Source organism: Argentina silus, assembly GCF_951799395.1.
Source record: "Argentina silus genome assembly, chromosome: 2".
NCBI lineage: Eukaryota > Metazoa > Chordata > Actinopteri > Argentiniformes > Argentinidae > Argentina > Argentina silus.
In genome coordinates this window covers 5,209,570-5,227,117 of record NC_139656.1, presented here as the reverse complement: position 1 = coordinate 5,227,117, position 17,548 = coordinate 5,209,570, and the positions used below count along the sequence as shown (strand labels likewise).

The 17,548-nt window shown below is 44.9% G+C and overlaps 1 protein-coding gene across 2 annotated transcripts; it reads left to right on the top strand.

Annotated features, from left to right (window-relative positions):
* The first annotated feature begins 751 nt into the window (after window positions 1–751).
* Window positions 752–15,959, top strand: trim3b (tripartite motif containing 3b). Of its 2 annotated transcripts, XM_083687494.1 has the most exons (17): window positions 752–874; window positions 6,549–6,730; window positions 9,450–9,579; window positions 9,709–9,819; window positions 9,954–10,105; window positions 10,364–10,544; window positions 11,127–11,228; window positions 11,413–11,511; window positions 11,727–11,879; window positions 12,010–12,388; window positions 12,505–12,608; window positions 12,814–12,981; window positions 13,109–13,277; window positions 13,478–13,519; window positions 14,104–14,174; window positions 14,318–14,458; window positions 14,630–15,959. In XM_083687494.1, exons 2-17 carry the CDS (start codon window positions 6,585–6,587, stop codon window positions 14,780–14,782), a joined length of 2,301 nt encoding a protein of 766 aa, XP_083543620.1. In that variant the 5' UTR covers window positions 752–874; window positions 6,549–6,584; the 3' UTR covers window positions 14,783–15,959. The 2 variants fall into 2 exon arrangements, with proteins under 2 accessions (XP_083543620.1, XP_083543621.1); XM_083687495.1 differs by lacking the exon at window positions 13,478–13,519.
* The last annotated feature ends 1,589 nt before the right edge of the window (window positions 15,960–17,548 follow it).

The following is a 17,548-nucleotide window of genomic DNA, read 5'->3' as shown; positions in this document are numbered from 1 at the left end:
AGGAAATAAGACCACACACTCTTTATCATTTTAGCTGTTATACTCTGGGGTTATCAGATGGTTTATTTATCTTCTTTTTTTATTATTCAGTAAAGCAGTAGGCAGACAGACAGACAGACAGACAGACAGACAGACAGACAGACAGACAGACAGACACACAGACAGACACACAGACAGAGGCAGGCAGGCAGGCAGGCAGGCAGGCAGGCAGGCAGGCAGGCAGGCAGGCAGGCAGGCAGGCGGACCACAGGCCGGCAGACAGGATAGCATGCTCAGGTCTGCAAATACAGCTTATCTGAAAATAACAGTAGCTTTGCTCCAGTGGGTGATAGATATACATCTCTCTCTCTCTCTCTCTGTCTCTGTCTTTCTCTCTTACATCACCCTAGTTTATCAGCATGAATTGTTAGGCTATGATGCAATTCTCCTCATGGCCACATGGTATTGCCAGTTTAGGACAGGACTGCTCCCCTGGTTGAACATGAGTAAACAGCATGGGGAGGGGGAGGAACTAAACTCAGCCTCTCCTCTTTTCTGTGATATCACTGCTCAGCTGTTCTCATTAGGAGCGTGTGTCAGTGATTGTGTGTGAGTGTGTCAGAGAGAGAGAGAGAGAGAGAGAGAGAGAGAGAGAGAAGGAAAAGGGAGAGGGGAGGGTGATATGGAGAGGGAGAGAGGACAGAGAGGAACTAGAGGAAGAGAGGGAGGGGGAGCTTGTGTGTGTGTGTGTGTGTGTGCGTACATGGTTCAGGGTGTGTGTAAGAAGTGAAAGAGGATTCTGTAATGTCCTGTAGTCACTGGGCTGACTTTGAACACAGAGAGAACCTCCATGGAGCCTTCCTGAGTGCTCTACACACAGTTTCTACCACTACCAGTAAGTGCTCCTCTCTCTCTCTCTCTCTCTCTCTCTCTCTCTCTCTCTCTCTCTCTCTCTCTCTCTCTCTCTCTCTCTGTACACTTCCCTTCCTACAGCTTTGGTGAGCGAGAGAGTGGAGCGTGTGTATACGTTGTTTATCACCACCTATCAGCCGCATGCTGGGAGTGTGTGTGTGTGTGTGTGTGTGTGTGTGTGTGTGTTTGTGCAGTCTTATGTTCTCTGCATTTTCATTAGACAAGTGCTTGGCTGTGACAGAGGCAGAGTGGAATGCTATTGTTTCAACTCCTCTTCTCTTCTCTGTTCCCCTCCTCTACTTCCCCCCCCCCCCTCTCTCTCTCTCTCTCTCTCTCTCTCTCTCTCTCTTTTTCTCTCTCTTTTTCTCTCTCTCTTTCTCTCTCTCTTACTCTCTCTCTCCCTCTCTTACTGTCTCTCTCTATCACTCTTTTTTATCCCTCTCTTCTACTGTCAGAACAGCTGCCCCTCTGTTGAACTGAGAGTAAGAGGGTTAATTTCCTGCCTCCTCTCTCTCTCCACTCGTTCCCTTTCTTTCCCTCCCCTTTTCTAATCCCCTCAATGGGCCACCTCTCTCTCTCTCTCTCTCTCTCTCTCTCTCTTTCCCTCTCTCTTGCTCTTTCTCTCTTTCTCTCTTTCTCTCTCCCTCTCTCTCAATTCAGTCAGCTTTATTGGCATGGTAAGACATCTTACTTTGTGCCAAAGCACACATATAGGAACTTATCAATCAACAATAACAGACAGGGAAATGATGAATAGAATGAACACATACAGTAACATAACAGTAACTTAACATAACAACATAACATGACATAACATATCAATATTAACAGTGGTAACAGTAACAACTCATACTAGTAGGCTACTAGTTCTGTTTCTGGTTGTCATTCCACAGGCTGTCCCTAAGGTTGTGGCAGCGAGCCACGTATTTGGCTGCCAATTCGGAGCAGTGCGATATTTCCCCCAATAGGAATTGGATTTTCACTTTGTCTGTTTGTGTGTCAAATTTATTGTAGAGCTGTTAATGTTACTCTTATTTCTTCATATGTGTTGCAGTGTAGATGCCTTTTCTCTGTATCTCTCTCTCTCTCTCTCTCTCTCTCTCTTTCTCTCTCTCTCTGGTGTGAGTTTGTTTTTGAGCCCATCTAGCTGAGAGAATGAGGGGGGAGTAGGAAGAGGAGGAACTGGAGAGGCAGAATTTGGGGAGAGCCATTTTAAGGCTTCCTCCTCCCAGCATGCTCTCCTCTCTTCTCCTCTGTCTCTGCTGGCTGTGTCCAGGCCAAGATCACACAGCTGCCCTCTTTAGTTAGAGACAGAGAGAGAGAGAGAGAGAGAGACAGAGAGAGAGAGAGAGAGAGAGAGAGACAGAGAGAGAGAGAGAGAGAGAGAGAGAGAGAGAAAAGGGAGGGAGATACTCTGTGTAGAAATAGAGGGAGGCAGAGTGAGATGAAGAGGAGTGATAGATTGGAGGGCAGTGTAAGAGTAGACCTTCACAGCAGTCGTGTTGGTATTGACAAGTAGAAGCACTGGCTGAGAGGTCAAGAATCACAGAACTCTAGGATTTATGTGACATGAGCTGGGAGCAGGGTCACCATAGAGGCACTATGAGCTGAACATGCAGAACTGTGCGTGCGTGCGAGAAAGAGAGGGAGAAAGAGAGGGAGAAAGAGAGGGAGAAAGAGAGGGAGAAAGAGAGGGAGAACGCATTCTTGTGTACTGATGTTTGCCTGTGTGTGATTCTACTGACCTGTGTGTGTGTGTGTGTGTGTGTGTGTGTGTGTGTGTGTGTGTGTGTGCGTGCGTGTGTGTGTGTGTGTCTCCATAGATTAGCAGAAAGGGTCCTCAGAGAGAGGGGGAGGGGGGGAGAGAACAGAGGTTATAGTGCTGAATGAGATGATTAGTGAGCTGTTATTTTTACTCAACAATGGCAGCAGTGAGTCAGTGTTTCTGTATTGTGTTCAGGGTATTAGTTTGATCACACACACACACACAAACACACACACACACACACACGAGTGTTCCTGTATTGTTATTGTACTCATGCTGCAGGGTATTAGTTAGATCGGGGTCTAAGCAAGGTCAGCATGTTCCAGTATGACAAGCAGAATCTGAACATGTTGGTAGTGTGGCCTGCGTCATGCTTGTGGTCTGAACATTTGAACTGCTATCCTTTGTCGTTTTGTGGGTATGGGAGTTTAGTCTGTGTGGGAGCAGTCTGATTCTAGTGGGACACAGGAAAAGTATTAGTGGCTGAATAAACATCCCTGTTGATGACAGGCTCTGTGTGTATGAGTGTGCATGTATGTGTGTGTGTTGTTAATCACGTATGTGTATAGTTTACACATGACTTATGAGCGATTGTTTCCACAGTGTCAGTTCTCTGTCTTTATCAGGCCTAACCCAGTGTGAACCCAGTATCTGAACCCAAAGGTCTGTTATCTGGGAACACCAGTGTGTGGGTAGCCGGGTGCACAGAACATTGTTCTTCTCCCTCTGGTGCTGCTGTAGCTACAATAGTTATGTTTGTCTCAAATCAGTGCTGTGTGCGTGTGTGCGTGTGCGCGTGTGCGCGTGTGCGCGTGTGCCTGTGTGCGTGTGTACCGTACCGCTCCACCCTTTTCCAACCTCACCAAATAAGTGGAGATTAGTACCGTAGAAACAAAGTGCAGTAACACACTAAACCAGTTTTATTGTTTATTTCAGTTGAAATGTCAGTTTGGCTGAATGCTTCACCTTTCTGTCTTTCACAACCTGTAATTCTAGTAGTAGCATGACTGTAGCACAAACACAGACACCCACGCTAATAACCATCTATAACTAATAACCATCTCCCTTCTGAGACCCCAGTCTTATTTTAGACTTACTGTCACTTCTGGATCACTTCTAAGGCACGTCTTAATTTAGACTGTGGCATTATCACTTCATGATGATGTTGGTGTGTGTGTGGGTGGGTGCGTGCGTGCGTGCGTGCGTGCTTGAGTGCTTGAGTGCGTCCATGCGTGTGTGCGTGCGTGTGCAGGTGTGCGTGCATCCTTGACATCAAAGCCCCAAACACACAGGTTCACACTTAAAGCACCAATCTATCCCAAAATGCTAGTAAACACACAAACAAACACATCCCACCTTGCTAGTTGATATGCTCCTTATGGAGTTGTGCCGATACTCCTCCCCCTTCCCACCAGTCTGAGAACTACACTCTGCCCTATCAGTCTGGTCACAAGCTCTGTGTCATACAAACCATTTCAGAGGAGATAAATAAGTCTTTGGTTGGTATCCAGGTCTCACCCCGTGGTGGGTGCAGTCTGTCTGCAGTGGTTTAAGAAGCAGTGTGTGTGTGTGTGTGTGTGTGTGTGTGTGTGTGTGTGTGTGTGTTGGCCAGCAGGGCGCCAGGATAGGACAGCAACAGCAGGGATGCAGACACGGATTTAGGGCTATATTTGAGCCAGCCAGATGTGCAGACACAGAAGCATCAGGGTGGGGGATGAGGGGGTAGGATGAGTGTGTATGTGTGTGTGTGTGTGTTTGTGTGTTTGTGTTTGTGTTTGTGTGTGTGTGTGTGTGTGTGTGTGTGTCTGTGTGTGTGTGTGTGTGTGTGTGTGTGTGTGCACGTTTTAGTGTTCAGTATGTGTGATTGTGTGTGTAGAAGGGATTTGTATGTGTGTCAGGAATATGAATAATAAATCCCTTGACCTACTGAGAATGTTTTTAAAACCTCATAACAGTCTATTGTTAGAAACAGCTAACGACATTGCAGAAAGCATCTGAGGAACAATTATAACCCTGAGGAGAGAAGTCTGTAACATATCCATGTAATTAACGTGGCGTCTCAATTAGCTTACTCTCATGCACTGAAACGTGCCAGTCTTGAGGTTCAGCTCAGTCTGTGTTGCTAGGCAGAATCGATCCTTAACTTACAGCTGTGTTTCTATAATAGATGAGATCCTGTAAGACACTAAGCTACTTGCCTCTTTCCCAGCCAAGCCTCTGTAGCTCAGGTCTGTTTGGCTCTGTGTAGCTTTTATTGTGTGAGGATGAGATAGCGACGGGCTGATCCCTTTAAATCCTTACCTTTAAGAGATGAAAACCCTTATCAAAAGAAAATATGGTCCAAGATGACATCACGGTCACCAAACCACAGCCCCTCACCAATCCTTTGACTTCAACTGGAGGGAGCCTTGCTTTCAGCCCCTCTGGCCTTAACCAGTAATGTGAGAAAGTGTAAATTAAAGTAAAGTGAGATGTTTGATGTACTTCCATTAATGATTTGGAGATCTCTACACTTGGAATCCTACAATCACTGACTCTAGAACGAGTTTCAATGCGCAACAAAGGAAGGGATGTACCATGAAAGGGTAAAATGACCTCCTCTAGGAGGTGACGTCGTGCGGAGGCAGTAGGCCTCATCTGAAGCCTGACTAAAGTAGATTGGGTCTGAGCTACGGGACTGTGTGAGAGAGCAGAGACCTTGTTGACCTCCACCCCCCTTCCGGCAATCACAGACGTCTGTTCGAATGCTCTTGATGACTGTGCCATGACATCACTGAAAGTCTGAAGATGACCCACTAAAACACACACACACATACAGACAGACAAAGAGAAGAAGCACACGCACGTACGCACACACGCACACACGCATGCACGTGAGAGACAGAGCACTTACTGGTAGTGATAGAAGCTGTGTGTAGAGCACTCAGGAAGGTGTATGTGAGTGAGAGAGAGAGAGAGCTCTATGTTTGTTTACCACTTGTCTGCTCACTCGACTGCTGTGTGACTGCATGAAAAGCATCCATAGTGTGTATCGACAGTGGAGTGTGTGTGTGTGTGTGTATGTGTGTGTGTGTGTGTGTGTGTGTGTGTGTGTGTGTGTGTGTGTGTGTGTGTGTGTGTGTGTGTGTGTGTGTGTGTGTGTGTGTGTCCCATCATGATCCAGAAGCACAGACACACACATCCCACCTTGCTGGTAGATTAACACCAATATGCTCTTTAGGGAATTGTGACGACAGGGGAGTGTGTGTGTGTGTGTGCGTGTGTGTGTGTGTCTGGCTGTAAGTGTGTGCATATGCACAGTATGCTGTATGTCTGGGTGTGTGGCCAGGAGAGGCTGGTGTTATTCTTTGTTCATCATCATAAAGGCTCCTCTGTCAATGTAGACAGTGTTTATTGTCCTGTTACAAAGCCTCCAACATGGTTTATGGAAGCCTTTGTGTCCTGAAGCATTAATCAGAAGCCAGGTAGTGTACAGTAGCAGGTTGAGACTGAATGGCATACAGCAGTGTAACTCTTATGGAGCAGGTCTGTCTGTCTTATGATGCACCATATAGTAAGTGCCCTGGGGCACGTTATTTCACAGTCATCTTTTAGCTGGCATTTGCCCAGTGAAAAAAAACATTTGGTGACAATGGGAGACTTTTGTTGTACTGACGTCAAGGAATTAGCACATTTGGTTACTACCTGGCACCGAATGGATGCTTACGTAATGGTGCTTGTCTGAAATAAATCCCACTGAAACAAAAGTCTAATCATTTGGTTATTGTTTTTATAAAAGTCACTTTCCGTTGTCCTGATAGATAGGCCACTGGTTGGTTTGTATCTTTTAACCTCTCTTTTTGATGTCTTGTAGATATTAGGATTGTTCTCACTCTCTGCTTTTCTCCGCCAGGTTAATTGGTGCTCCAGTCCGTGGCTGTCTCTGTGAATGTCTGTTGCCATGGCGAAGCGTGAGACTGGTAGCACCAGCCCAGTGGTGCGGCAGATAGACAAGCAGTTCCTGGTCTGCAGCATCTGTCTCGACCGCTACCACAACCCCAAGGTCCTGCCCTGTCTACACACCTTCTGTGAAAGGTAACTCTAACCCTGACCTGACCGTAACCCTAACCACTACCACAACCCCAAGGTCCTACCCTCTCTACACACCTTCTGTGAGAGGCAACCTTAAACTTAACCCTGACTGTAACCCTGACTGTGACCCTAACCTTCTGTTTGGTCTTACACACCTTCTCTGAGACTTTCATAACCCTAACCAACCCAAAGTCCTGCCCTTGAGTCTACTAGACTTCTCCCCAACCTACTAACTATACCCTGGTTATTGCCCATCCTTCCTCTGGTATTTAGTTCTAACCATCATAGAGCACTACTCACAGAGAGTACTTCTACTGTAAGTGCATTCCTGAGAATCAGGGTCGGTCAACACAAGCTCTCTGCAAAGAGGCCCTTTGTTGAGAGGCAGTGAAAGAGGCGATTACAGCCCTCTCAGAAAGAAGACACTCCCTCAGGGGTTCTGTACTGGGGTCTCTCTATCAGGAGACAATCACAGGGTTTTAGGTCAGGGAGGGGGTGTGGAGGCGTTGATGATGGGGGATGGTGGGGGATGAGGGCCTTATTTCTGAACTTTTAACACAATTAATCTGTATTGCAATGAAATAACAGTGTGTAGTAGCTTTCTAACTTCAAATAACAAATAAGCCGCTGGTAAAACCAGGTGAAACTTTTGAGACGCACATCAAATGTGAATCCAATGAACCCAAATGAAAAAAAAAGCTCCAATCCAGTCTTAGACACAACTTGCACTGAGCATACGGAATGCAAACAAAGGGTTGTGGGGTTCAGTTCCATTTCATTTCCTTCCAGCTAGGTATGGAATTTCTCCATAGGTAACATTGAAGCTTTCTAATATATATTAATAAATATTTCATTTACAAATGCTGTTTTGGTCCCGATTAGCACTTTCAAAAAAATTGAGTGTCAAGGGGTGATACAGATTTGTTTACAACTGGCCAGAGGTGTTCTAAAGGACTCACCAATGTTTGCCTTTCTGTCTCTGGTAGCTGCCTCTTCAAATCGTGCGTGCATGCAGAAACAACACAGCTAATGTCGGACAATGCAAGTCCATTTTGGGGGGGGTTATATTATTATTAGAGATGATGTTGTTCTTCGGAACTTCCAACTGAATTTTGCCTCTGTGGCCACAGGTGGCAGATTTCCAAAAGACTTACGCACAGCTCCTGTAATGGACTATGATTAGATGGAACTGAACCAAGCTCTTGGCCCGATGAATGTGCTGCTGAAGGGAACATCAGGCTGGTACCCAGGGTGGCCGGCTGGGGCAGGTGTCTGAGTCCAGTATCTGTGTCCCACAGACTGTCCCAGAGTCCCAGGCTGCAGATGTGGGTTGTTGTTGGGAAGCAGATGTGGCCCTGAGGCTGTGGTGGCAGTAGTCAGTAGAGTCAGAGGGAGAACAACCATCCCTCTGACTCACTAGTGTCCCTATGGGTAGAAGTACTTCACAGGCTGGCCACAACACTTGTTTTTGTTAACGGTTTCTCTTATCATTTTCTTTTAGTCTCTGTTGCTGTCCCTCCATCTGCCTGCCCCTATATTTTCTCTCTACTTCTCTCTCTCTCCCTCTCTCTCGCTGTCTCTCTCATGTTTGACAGAGTAGGCTCTATTTTCAGCCGGCGCAAAACAGACACAAGTCCAAACGCAGGCATATCGGCAATTTGTGTCGGCAGTAACAGATGAAATTACTACTCTGCTGGAGCATTGTCTCACCTGCCCTCAGGTGGGTGGAGTAACAGGAATCGAGGCGTGTTCATGACAATGAGCAGATCAAGCGCCATCTGGTGCGCCCACGCCAGCGTATGCACTAAGACTGGCTTTTACACCGGTAAAATAGAGCCTGTCGGTCCTGTCACAGTCCCTGTGTTCTCACCCTCTCTCACTCACTCTCTCTCTCTCTCTCTCTCTCTCTCTCTCTCTCTCTCTCTCTCTCTCTTTCTCTCTCTCTCTCAGCCAGAGTTGTCTCCAGAGGCTGTGGATATTGTGTTGACTCTGATACACACTGATCCTCTGCATGTTTTGACAAGAGCAGTGTTTAGAGGCCGTCAATTAGGGTGACAGACGCTCCACTCCCTCTCTGTGAAAGAAAACCATTCAAACTTAATTCAGTGCAGTTACATGCTCTATGGATATGTTTTGTGGGTAAAGTTATGAATGATTCATTACCATTAACAAAAGTCCATCTTGGATACAATCGATTATCAATTGTATTCAATTATCAACAAGAAAAAATGCATTTTTAACTATTCACCAGATTAGTTGTGATGATCAGTTTTCACAAAAATATATCTATAGTATGCTGTTGTAAGATTTACACTGTTGGGAAACAGGCATATCGGGCCAATCATTAAAAATGGTTTTCACCACACCCAGGGATGGTGAGTGGCCAAGTTAAGTGTGACAAGAACTATCATACATTTTGGTATGACATGGAGATGTTAATCATTCATATACTGCTTCAAACTGCTAGTGATAGATCATAGGAGTTAAACACTAAGAGCTGAGGGAAAACTCAAGTTCTTGGTTCAGACCACTCAGTTGGACCCAGAGTATGGACTTGCTCTGCTGCCTGTTACACAAGTACATGGTTCATTAAACCCAGAAGTTGTTGCTGTCCTTTCTTACACTGTCTACCCTCCTAAGGTGATTCCTATATTCTTAAACAGCTAATTCCTTCCTTTTCTTCTAATCCTTCTCTCTGTTTGCTCTCTCTCCCCTCTCTCAGCTGTCTCCAGAACTACATTCCTCCAGAGTCTCTGACATTGTCGTGTCCAGTGTGTCGGCAGACGTCCATCCTGCCAGAGAAAGGAGTGTCCGCTCTACAGAATAACTTCTTCATCACTAACCTCATGGAGGTCTGCCTTTTATTCCCTTTGGTTATATCTGTATGCTGATATTCCCCATATAACACCTTTGCTCTTATGAAGTGTACTGCATGTGTGTTTTAAGTGCAGTTTGAATAAAGTTTGAGTCTATTTCATCAGGTTCTGCAGAGAGATCCAGAGTGCTCGCGCCCAGAGGCCTGCAGCGTCCTAGAGTCAGTCAGTGCAGCTGCTGCAGGGAAGCCCCTTTGTTGCCCCAACCACGAGGGCAAGGTGAGTGTAACAGCCCCACGTTTGCCCCCCTACGGTCCCAGCAATATGGTCGAGTTTTACCAATAGTAGGTCAGGACCCATTGGTGGTTTCATGGCTGTTTGGGCTCAAACCCACCTTTTGTCTCCCCCTGCAGGTGATGGAGTTCTATTGCGAGTCATGTGAGACGGCCATGTGTTTAGACTGCACAGAGGCTGAGCACAGGGAGCATGTGACTGTTCCTCTACGGGACGTCCTGGAGCAGCACAAAGCAGCACTGAAGACCCAGCTGGACGCCATACGCAACAGGTACCTGACAATCTTTGATTAGGACACGCATACCTGGGTTAGTATAGCAAAGCTATATTAATTATTGTAGGATACACCTAAGTTAGTAAACGTTATGACCCAGTAAAGGAAATCGATCTGCGAACACTTGAGGACATTGCAATCTGGGTATTTCAAAGTAGACAGAACAGGTATTGCAACTTGTGCCGCTTCTGATGTCATTTGAGATGTGAAAACCAATGTCTTCGCCAAATGTAATGAGGTCATTTCCTGTCCCAGGCTCCCTCAGCTGACAGCAGCCATAGAGCTGGTAGGTGAGATCTCACGCCAGCTGACAGAGAGGAAGAACGAGGCGGTGAATGATATCACAGGCACCATCGAGGAGCTGGAGAGGGCGCTGCACCAACGCAAGACTGCCCTCGTCACTGACCTGGAGAATATCTGTAGCGCCAAGCAGAAGGTCAGACACAACGTCTAGAACTAAATACTCCCCCTGGCATTAGCCACACCCCTTAGACACACTCCATCCATACTTGTCACAGCCTGTTCCATACCTATCACAGCCTGTTCCATACCTGTCACAGCCTGTTCCATACCTGTCACAGCCTGTTCCATACCTATCACAGCCTGTTCCATACCTGTCACAGCCTGTTCCATACCTATCACAGCCTGTTCCATACCTATCACAGCCTGTTCCATACCTGTCACAGCCTGTTCCATACCTATCACAGCCTGTTCCATACCTGTCACAGATACCTGTCACAGCCTGTTCCATACCTGTCACAGCCTGTTCCATACCTATCACCAGCCCCAGAATATATTGCATTGCAAGGTCTATAGAGGTGTAGTCACACAGTAGTGGTATCCTTCTGTCAGTCCTGTGATGTTAGTCTAACTAATTATGACTTGATAATGATGACCACAATGATGATGATGTTTCCTAGCCAGACCCATTGATTTTCCTCCTTTCCTCTCCTCTCCTCTCCTCTCCTCTCCTCTCCTCTCCTCTCCTCTCCTCGTCTCCTTTCCTCCGTCTCTCCAGGTCCTCCAGGCCCAGCTGTCATCTCTCCTCCAGGGGAAGGAGCACATCCAGAGCAGCTGTAGTTTCACAGAGCAGGCCCTCAGCCACGGCAGTGCCACCGAGGTTGGTTGACTGACTGATTTTATGAATAAAAAATAAAAAATAGTTCTATTACAGTGAAATAATACATACATAAGATTCATATCAAACATAAACATCATAAAGTCTGTTTTACATGACAACCTGCCAAACATTGTGCACTGTAGTAGAAATAGGGTAGAATTTATGATTTATCTCTTGTTTCCAGGTCCTGATGGTCCAGAAGCAGATGAGTGAGCGGGTGGCAGCCCTAGCCCGCCACGACTTCCCAGAGCGACCTCACCAGAACTCACATCTGGACTGCCAGGTAGGAGATACACCTGAGAAGCACCTGACCACTCTGGAGGCTACTACAGAGAATATTCTATGTTTTAATTGGCCAGTGATGGAGCTCGGAGACATATTTTTGCGCCAAAATGAAAGTTGCTAGAACTCAAAGAGAAATGCACATGGTTTGGGTTATTGTCAGAGGTTAGTGGTTAAGATGTAATATGTAGAGGGGGCCTGTGTTTGACATCTCAGGTGGAGACGGAGGGGCTTAAGCGCTCCATCCAGAATCTGGGGGTCCTCATCACCACAGCAGCTGTAGGCCACACCTCCGTTGCTACGGGAGAGGGGTTACGCTACGCAGCAACTGGCCAACACGTCAGCGTCACTGTGACGACCAAGGACAAGGTGCTTTATTTCATTCGTTTTTTATGGGATGTTCATGTTCTCCTCTACGACAGTATACTTGTACACATGATCATTGTGAGAAATTACAGCCATAGTTTTGTCTAATCAATGAATCAATCAATTAATTAAGGATGGAGAGCTGGTGCGGACGGGGAACGCAGCATTGAAAGCGGAGATCAACACAATAGACGGTAGCCGGGCAGCAGAACCGGAGGTGACGGACAATAAGAACGGAACGTACGAGGTGGGCTACACACTGCGCTCCGAGGGAGAGTTCTCCTTCACTCTGTCCCTCTATGGCCAGCCGGTGAGAGGAAGCCCCTTCCGGTTGCGGGCGGTCAAACCCTCTGACGTGCCTCAGTCTCCAGACGACGTGAAGAGGAGGGTGAAGTCTCCTAGTGGGACGGGGGGGCACGTACGACAGAAGGCAGTCCGACGGCCCTCCAGCATGTACAGCACCACGAAGAAAAAGGAGAACCCCATCGAGGACGAGCTCATCCACAGAGTTGGTAAGACATCAAAACGGGCATCCGCGATGATTAGATCTACCATCGAAACACTGTAACTCATCTACGGTGGGGGTGAGGCGTGTTGTTGAGGCCCTGTGTGTGTACCTGTCTTCCAGGTACGAGGGGGAGGGAGAAGGGAGAGTTCACCAACCTGCAGGGCATCTCAGCCTCCAGCAACGGCAGAGTGGTGGTGGCAGACAGCAACAACCAGTGCATACAGGTGAGAAACAGCACTCCACTCACATTCACAGGTGGTCACTAGTACAGTAAGTAAGTGACCTCACAGGGCATATGGAGAGAGACAGACTCTAGAGACCATTCATTGTATAAACAGTACCTGTACACAGGAGGGCCATGAGGGACCTAACATACCATGAGAGACCTAACATATTGTCACTGCATTGTCTGTGGCCCTGCCTTTACAGGTCTTCTCCAATGACGGGCAGTTCAAGATGCGCTTCGGGGTCCGTGGTCGGTCGCCAGGGCAACTGCAGCGACCAACAGGTGTTACCGTGGATATGAATGGTGACATCATTGTGGCTGACTATGACAACCGATGGGTCAGCATCTTCTCCTCCGACGGCAAGTTCAAGGTGAGTTTTCCTATTTTTTCCTCTTCCCGTAGATGATTGCACCCATAATGCATATTTAGATGTTTCAGGTTTTCCCCTCACATTATGCTAAATAGCATATCTATGATCTGGTGTCTCTCCCTCTCAGAATAAGATTGGTGCGGGTCGGCTAATGGGACCCAAGGGCGTGGCCGTGGACCGGAACGGTCACATCATCGCCGTGGACAACAAGGCCTGCTGTGTGTTCATCTTCCAGTCCAATGGGAAGCTAGTGACCAAATTTGGAGCCAGGGGGACATCCGACAGACAGTTTGCAGGTGAGGGGAGGGGCTAGCATGTTGAGTTAGCAGTGCTCTGATGTGCAAGATCCAAGATGGCTGCCATGGCCCTGGTAGCTAGTGATAACTATTCCTTCCTATAGATTAGACCCCTTCTGTTTTCTTGGTTGCTGCTGGTCCTTCTTCTCTGACTCTACCTTTGTTTGTTTCTTTCTGTTTCCCCCCCATTTCTGTTTTAGAAAAAAGTGGTGCAAACTTAAATAAATCTGGCTCGGTGTTCAGTAAGTATTGAGTGTGGCCTTTCCCAGAGTGCCGTTCCCTGTCTAACCTGCATCTCCTCCTCGACAGTGTGTGCCCTGGAAATGATAACTGACAACTTGCCAGATTGCCTCATACCTGATATGTATAAGCATAATCAAAGATGTACACATACTGTTTGTTGTTGCAATAATCATAATTATTACAATAATTGTAATCATGATATGCATCAAGTGTAATGAGTTGAATTTTGTTGTCGAAAATGAATGTGCAGTCAATAAGTCAAATAAGCAAATGTGCAGAGAGCAATGTAAATTAATTTGAAAAAGAATCAGTTTTGATTGTGAATAATGTACTTAACCAAAACAATACAAAACACCCAGATTAAGATTTAGTTCAAATGTGTATTGTTCCAACTGTATTGTACGTTTCATAATAGAGGCAATGTCAAATTAAACTAACATAAATGGCTATGGTGGTTTCCTGATAGAGAATATTAATCTCAGGAGTTTAAGCCATCATCTAGTTAACCACATCATCTTCTCATCTCTCTCGCTCTCTCTCTCTCTCTCTCTCTCTCTCTCTCTCTCTCTCTCTCTCTCCTCAGGTCCACACTTTGTAGCAGTGAACAACAAGAACGAAATTGTTGTGACAGATTTCCACAATCACTCTGTAAAGGTAAAACAAGCTTTGTGTTGTGATGAATGTGGCAAATGAGGAGAAAGTGTAGCAACAGTAAAGTCATTGTACTGTATTGTATTTCTTGCATTAGTCTTCTACAGGTGTGATGTCACTGAGGTGTGTCCACTTCCTGTTCCCAGGTGTACAGTGCAGACGGGGAGTTCCTGTTTAAGTTTGGTTCCCATGGAGAAGGCAACGGCCAGTTCAACGCCCCCACCGGGGTGGCTGTGGATGCCAATGGGAACATTATCGTGGCAGACTGGGGCAACAGCAGGATACAAGTGAGGCTCTGACCATATTTGTATTATTAAGAGAACACAGGGCAATGGGAATAATTCAACACACCATCTACGGCCTTGCACACCATTGTAAAAAGTTCTAAAAAAACAACATTGAAATCAGATGTTTTCCCTCAGGTGATTGACAGGTATCTATGGTTTTGTGTCTTCCAGGTGTTTGACAGTGCAGGCTCCTTCCTCTCCTACATCAACACATCAGCGGACCCCTTGTACGGTCCTCAGGGTCTGGCCCTGACCTCCGAAGGTCACGTGGCTGTGGCTGACTCTGGAAACCACTGCTTCAAGGTTTACCGCTACCTGCAGTAGAGGAGACGGTACCAGGAAAGACACAATAGAGACAAAAGAGGATGTGATGTCCCAGAAGAGGAACTCAACTGCATATGGAACTTCCAGTTCCATCTTTGGAGGTTCTAGGACTACTTCTGGGAAAACTCATGACATCATTGTCCTACTCTTTATTCTCTTTGAATGGACGCAACAATAGATAACACTGGGTGCTGTTAGCTTTCTTCTACTCCCCTGTGCTCTGGCCTCCCTGCTCCCCAATCCCACCTCACACAGTAATGCACCTTATATTCAGCCAAACTCTAAGCCGAGACAAGAGACAAATAAAGAGCAAAATATCCGTAGGAGTATACAGTATAAGAGGCACTTTTCATTGAATTACTGTATTTCCATAGTCATAAGGGTAGCTTGCTTGTGTTTGAACACCTCCTGAATGAAAAACAACAAAAATTCAGCATGAAGTCTCACTAGCCCTATAAGCCCAGCTACCAAACCGAATCTTATACTGGCCTACGGGTACATGTCTCCCCTCATCCTTCACCTTTATTCAAGGAAATCTTCTTTTCAGTGTGCCACTCCTTATGCGTTTATTAAAGCTTTGTATTTGTATCTATACCCTTACATAGTTGTACATATACATATTTTGTGTGTATATTCTGGATATATAATGTTCCTATATTAAACTAAAGACCCGATCAAGTCACGGTTTCCTATCTTTCTGCTCAATTTTAGCATTTATGCTAACCAGACAAGGTCATGGCATAGCACTGTATGAATCGCAAACATCAATAGCACAAAGTTATATACATTGTTTGCTGTATTTTCTCTTTTTTTTGTCTTAAAATTCAAACAAGAAAATACTTGTTTTTCATTTTCTACATCATTTTTTCGTCTACAAATTATTTTTCTAATTTTCGGGGTTTGGATTTTCTCTCTATGCCAAACTACATGTAGGCCTTGGTATACTGTAGCACTGAAATACGTCTCTTTAGCCTCCTTGTTGGGGTTATGTTCAGATATTATTTTGCCAAAATGTATTGTTCTAAGTTGTTGTTGAACATAACACAAATATCCTTACTTTTGAAATAGTTTTGAAACAGCCTCTGTATATAGATATTGTCATCATATATCATATTCTAAAACTGTACATTACTATCATATTGTTATTGCTATGGCTGACAATATACCTTTCCATGGACTTGCCAGTATTTGTATTTATTTGCGTCAGTCTTTCACTGTTCAGATGGGTTTCCTTTTTGTTCCTGGAGAAGTACATCACCAGCTAACACTCAATGACATATGGAAAATGTTTCACTCTCTTTGGAATGTCTTGGAATGGGAGTGTCTTCATATAATCCCAAGTAAAACAATTTCTGAGACTTAAATCACACTATATAATTCACTCATACTTCTGTATGCCTTTATTCCAATAACAGGATTGTTGGATATATCATAACAGCAAGGTTGGCGTTTTCACTTCCTCTACAGCTCTCGTGCATGTAGACCATGTTGTTATTGTAACTGGTGGGAGTTTGGTAATGGTTGCTGTCATTGTGAACCCCTCACTACACTTCTCCACCGTGGATAGTGAGGTAAATTTGTCAGTTAAAGCTGTATGTATCCTTTGCAATATTTGTTTAACTTACCCTGTTTGTCATTCTCACTTACTCTTTCCAATGCATGGCTGGATGCTTCGACTCTGAGAAATAAGGAAGTGGCCACCACTGAAATTCATTGAATTACCACATAAATATTGCACACATTTCACAGAAATCCTGTATAACACATAAAAAAAGAATTATTGGTGTAATTCTGTTCAAGTCATGACATGATTTAGGTATGCAATCAGGACTGCAAATAATAAAAGTATAATACAATCATGGTTGTCCACCTGGTGGCGTTGTTTGTTTAATTTGTCATGAATGTGAATTCTATATTCACTTGGTGGATGTTCACTGAGTATAGACAGACTAGATCATTGCACAATGACATAAGCAGAAAGTTATAGCACCTGGTTTTGACCAAAGCCTGTTCTATCCACTACTGTCTGGCAGACAGTATCACAGCACACACACACACACACACACACGAACACTCACTATAACACACACACACACACACACACACACACACACACACACGACCATCAATGCTGCTATTTATTACTGTATGAACTGCTTACTTTATTTTACACTTATTACCTTATTTACACTTATTGCCTTATTACATTTCATTGTACAGTTTACAACTTTTATTCTGTGTCTATGACCAATAGGACTTCATTTTAGCTTTTTGTACTACTGCCTGTTTGCACATACCATATTATATTGGTCTTTATACATCTTACATACAGTATATGTAACATACCTCAAGACCTATTGTCCTTGTTCAACTGTACATATCATATTGATATTCATTTCATGTATATTCACTTATTATATTCATTTATTTATACTCACTGTAATACCTTATACTGTAATACCATGCACTGTCTACAATATTATTTATTTATTTTTTGCACTTATGCTACTATTTGCACTATCTGGTTAGATGCCAAACTGCATTTCATTGTCTCAGTACTTGTACACTGTGCAATGACAAGGTGAATCTAATGTAATCTAATCTTATAAACTTTGACTTGACTGAAGCTTTATCGTAAGGTTTTGGTTTTACCTGAGAAGTCAAAAGTTAAAGTCAAAGTCAAAGTGGCTTTATTGTCAATTCTTCACATGTCTAGACATACAAAAAAAACTAACCATAAACTATCTCATAGATAGGAGACTTACA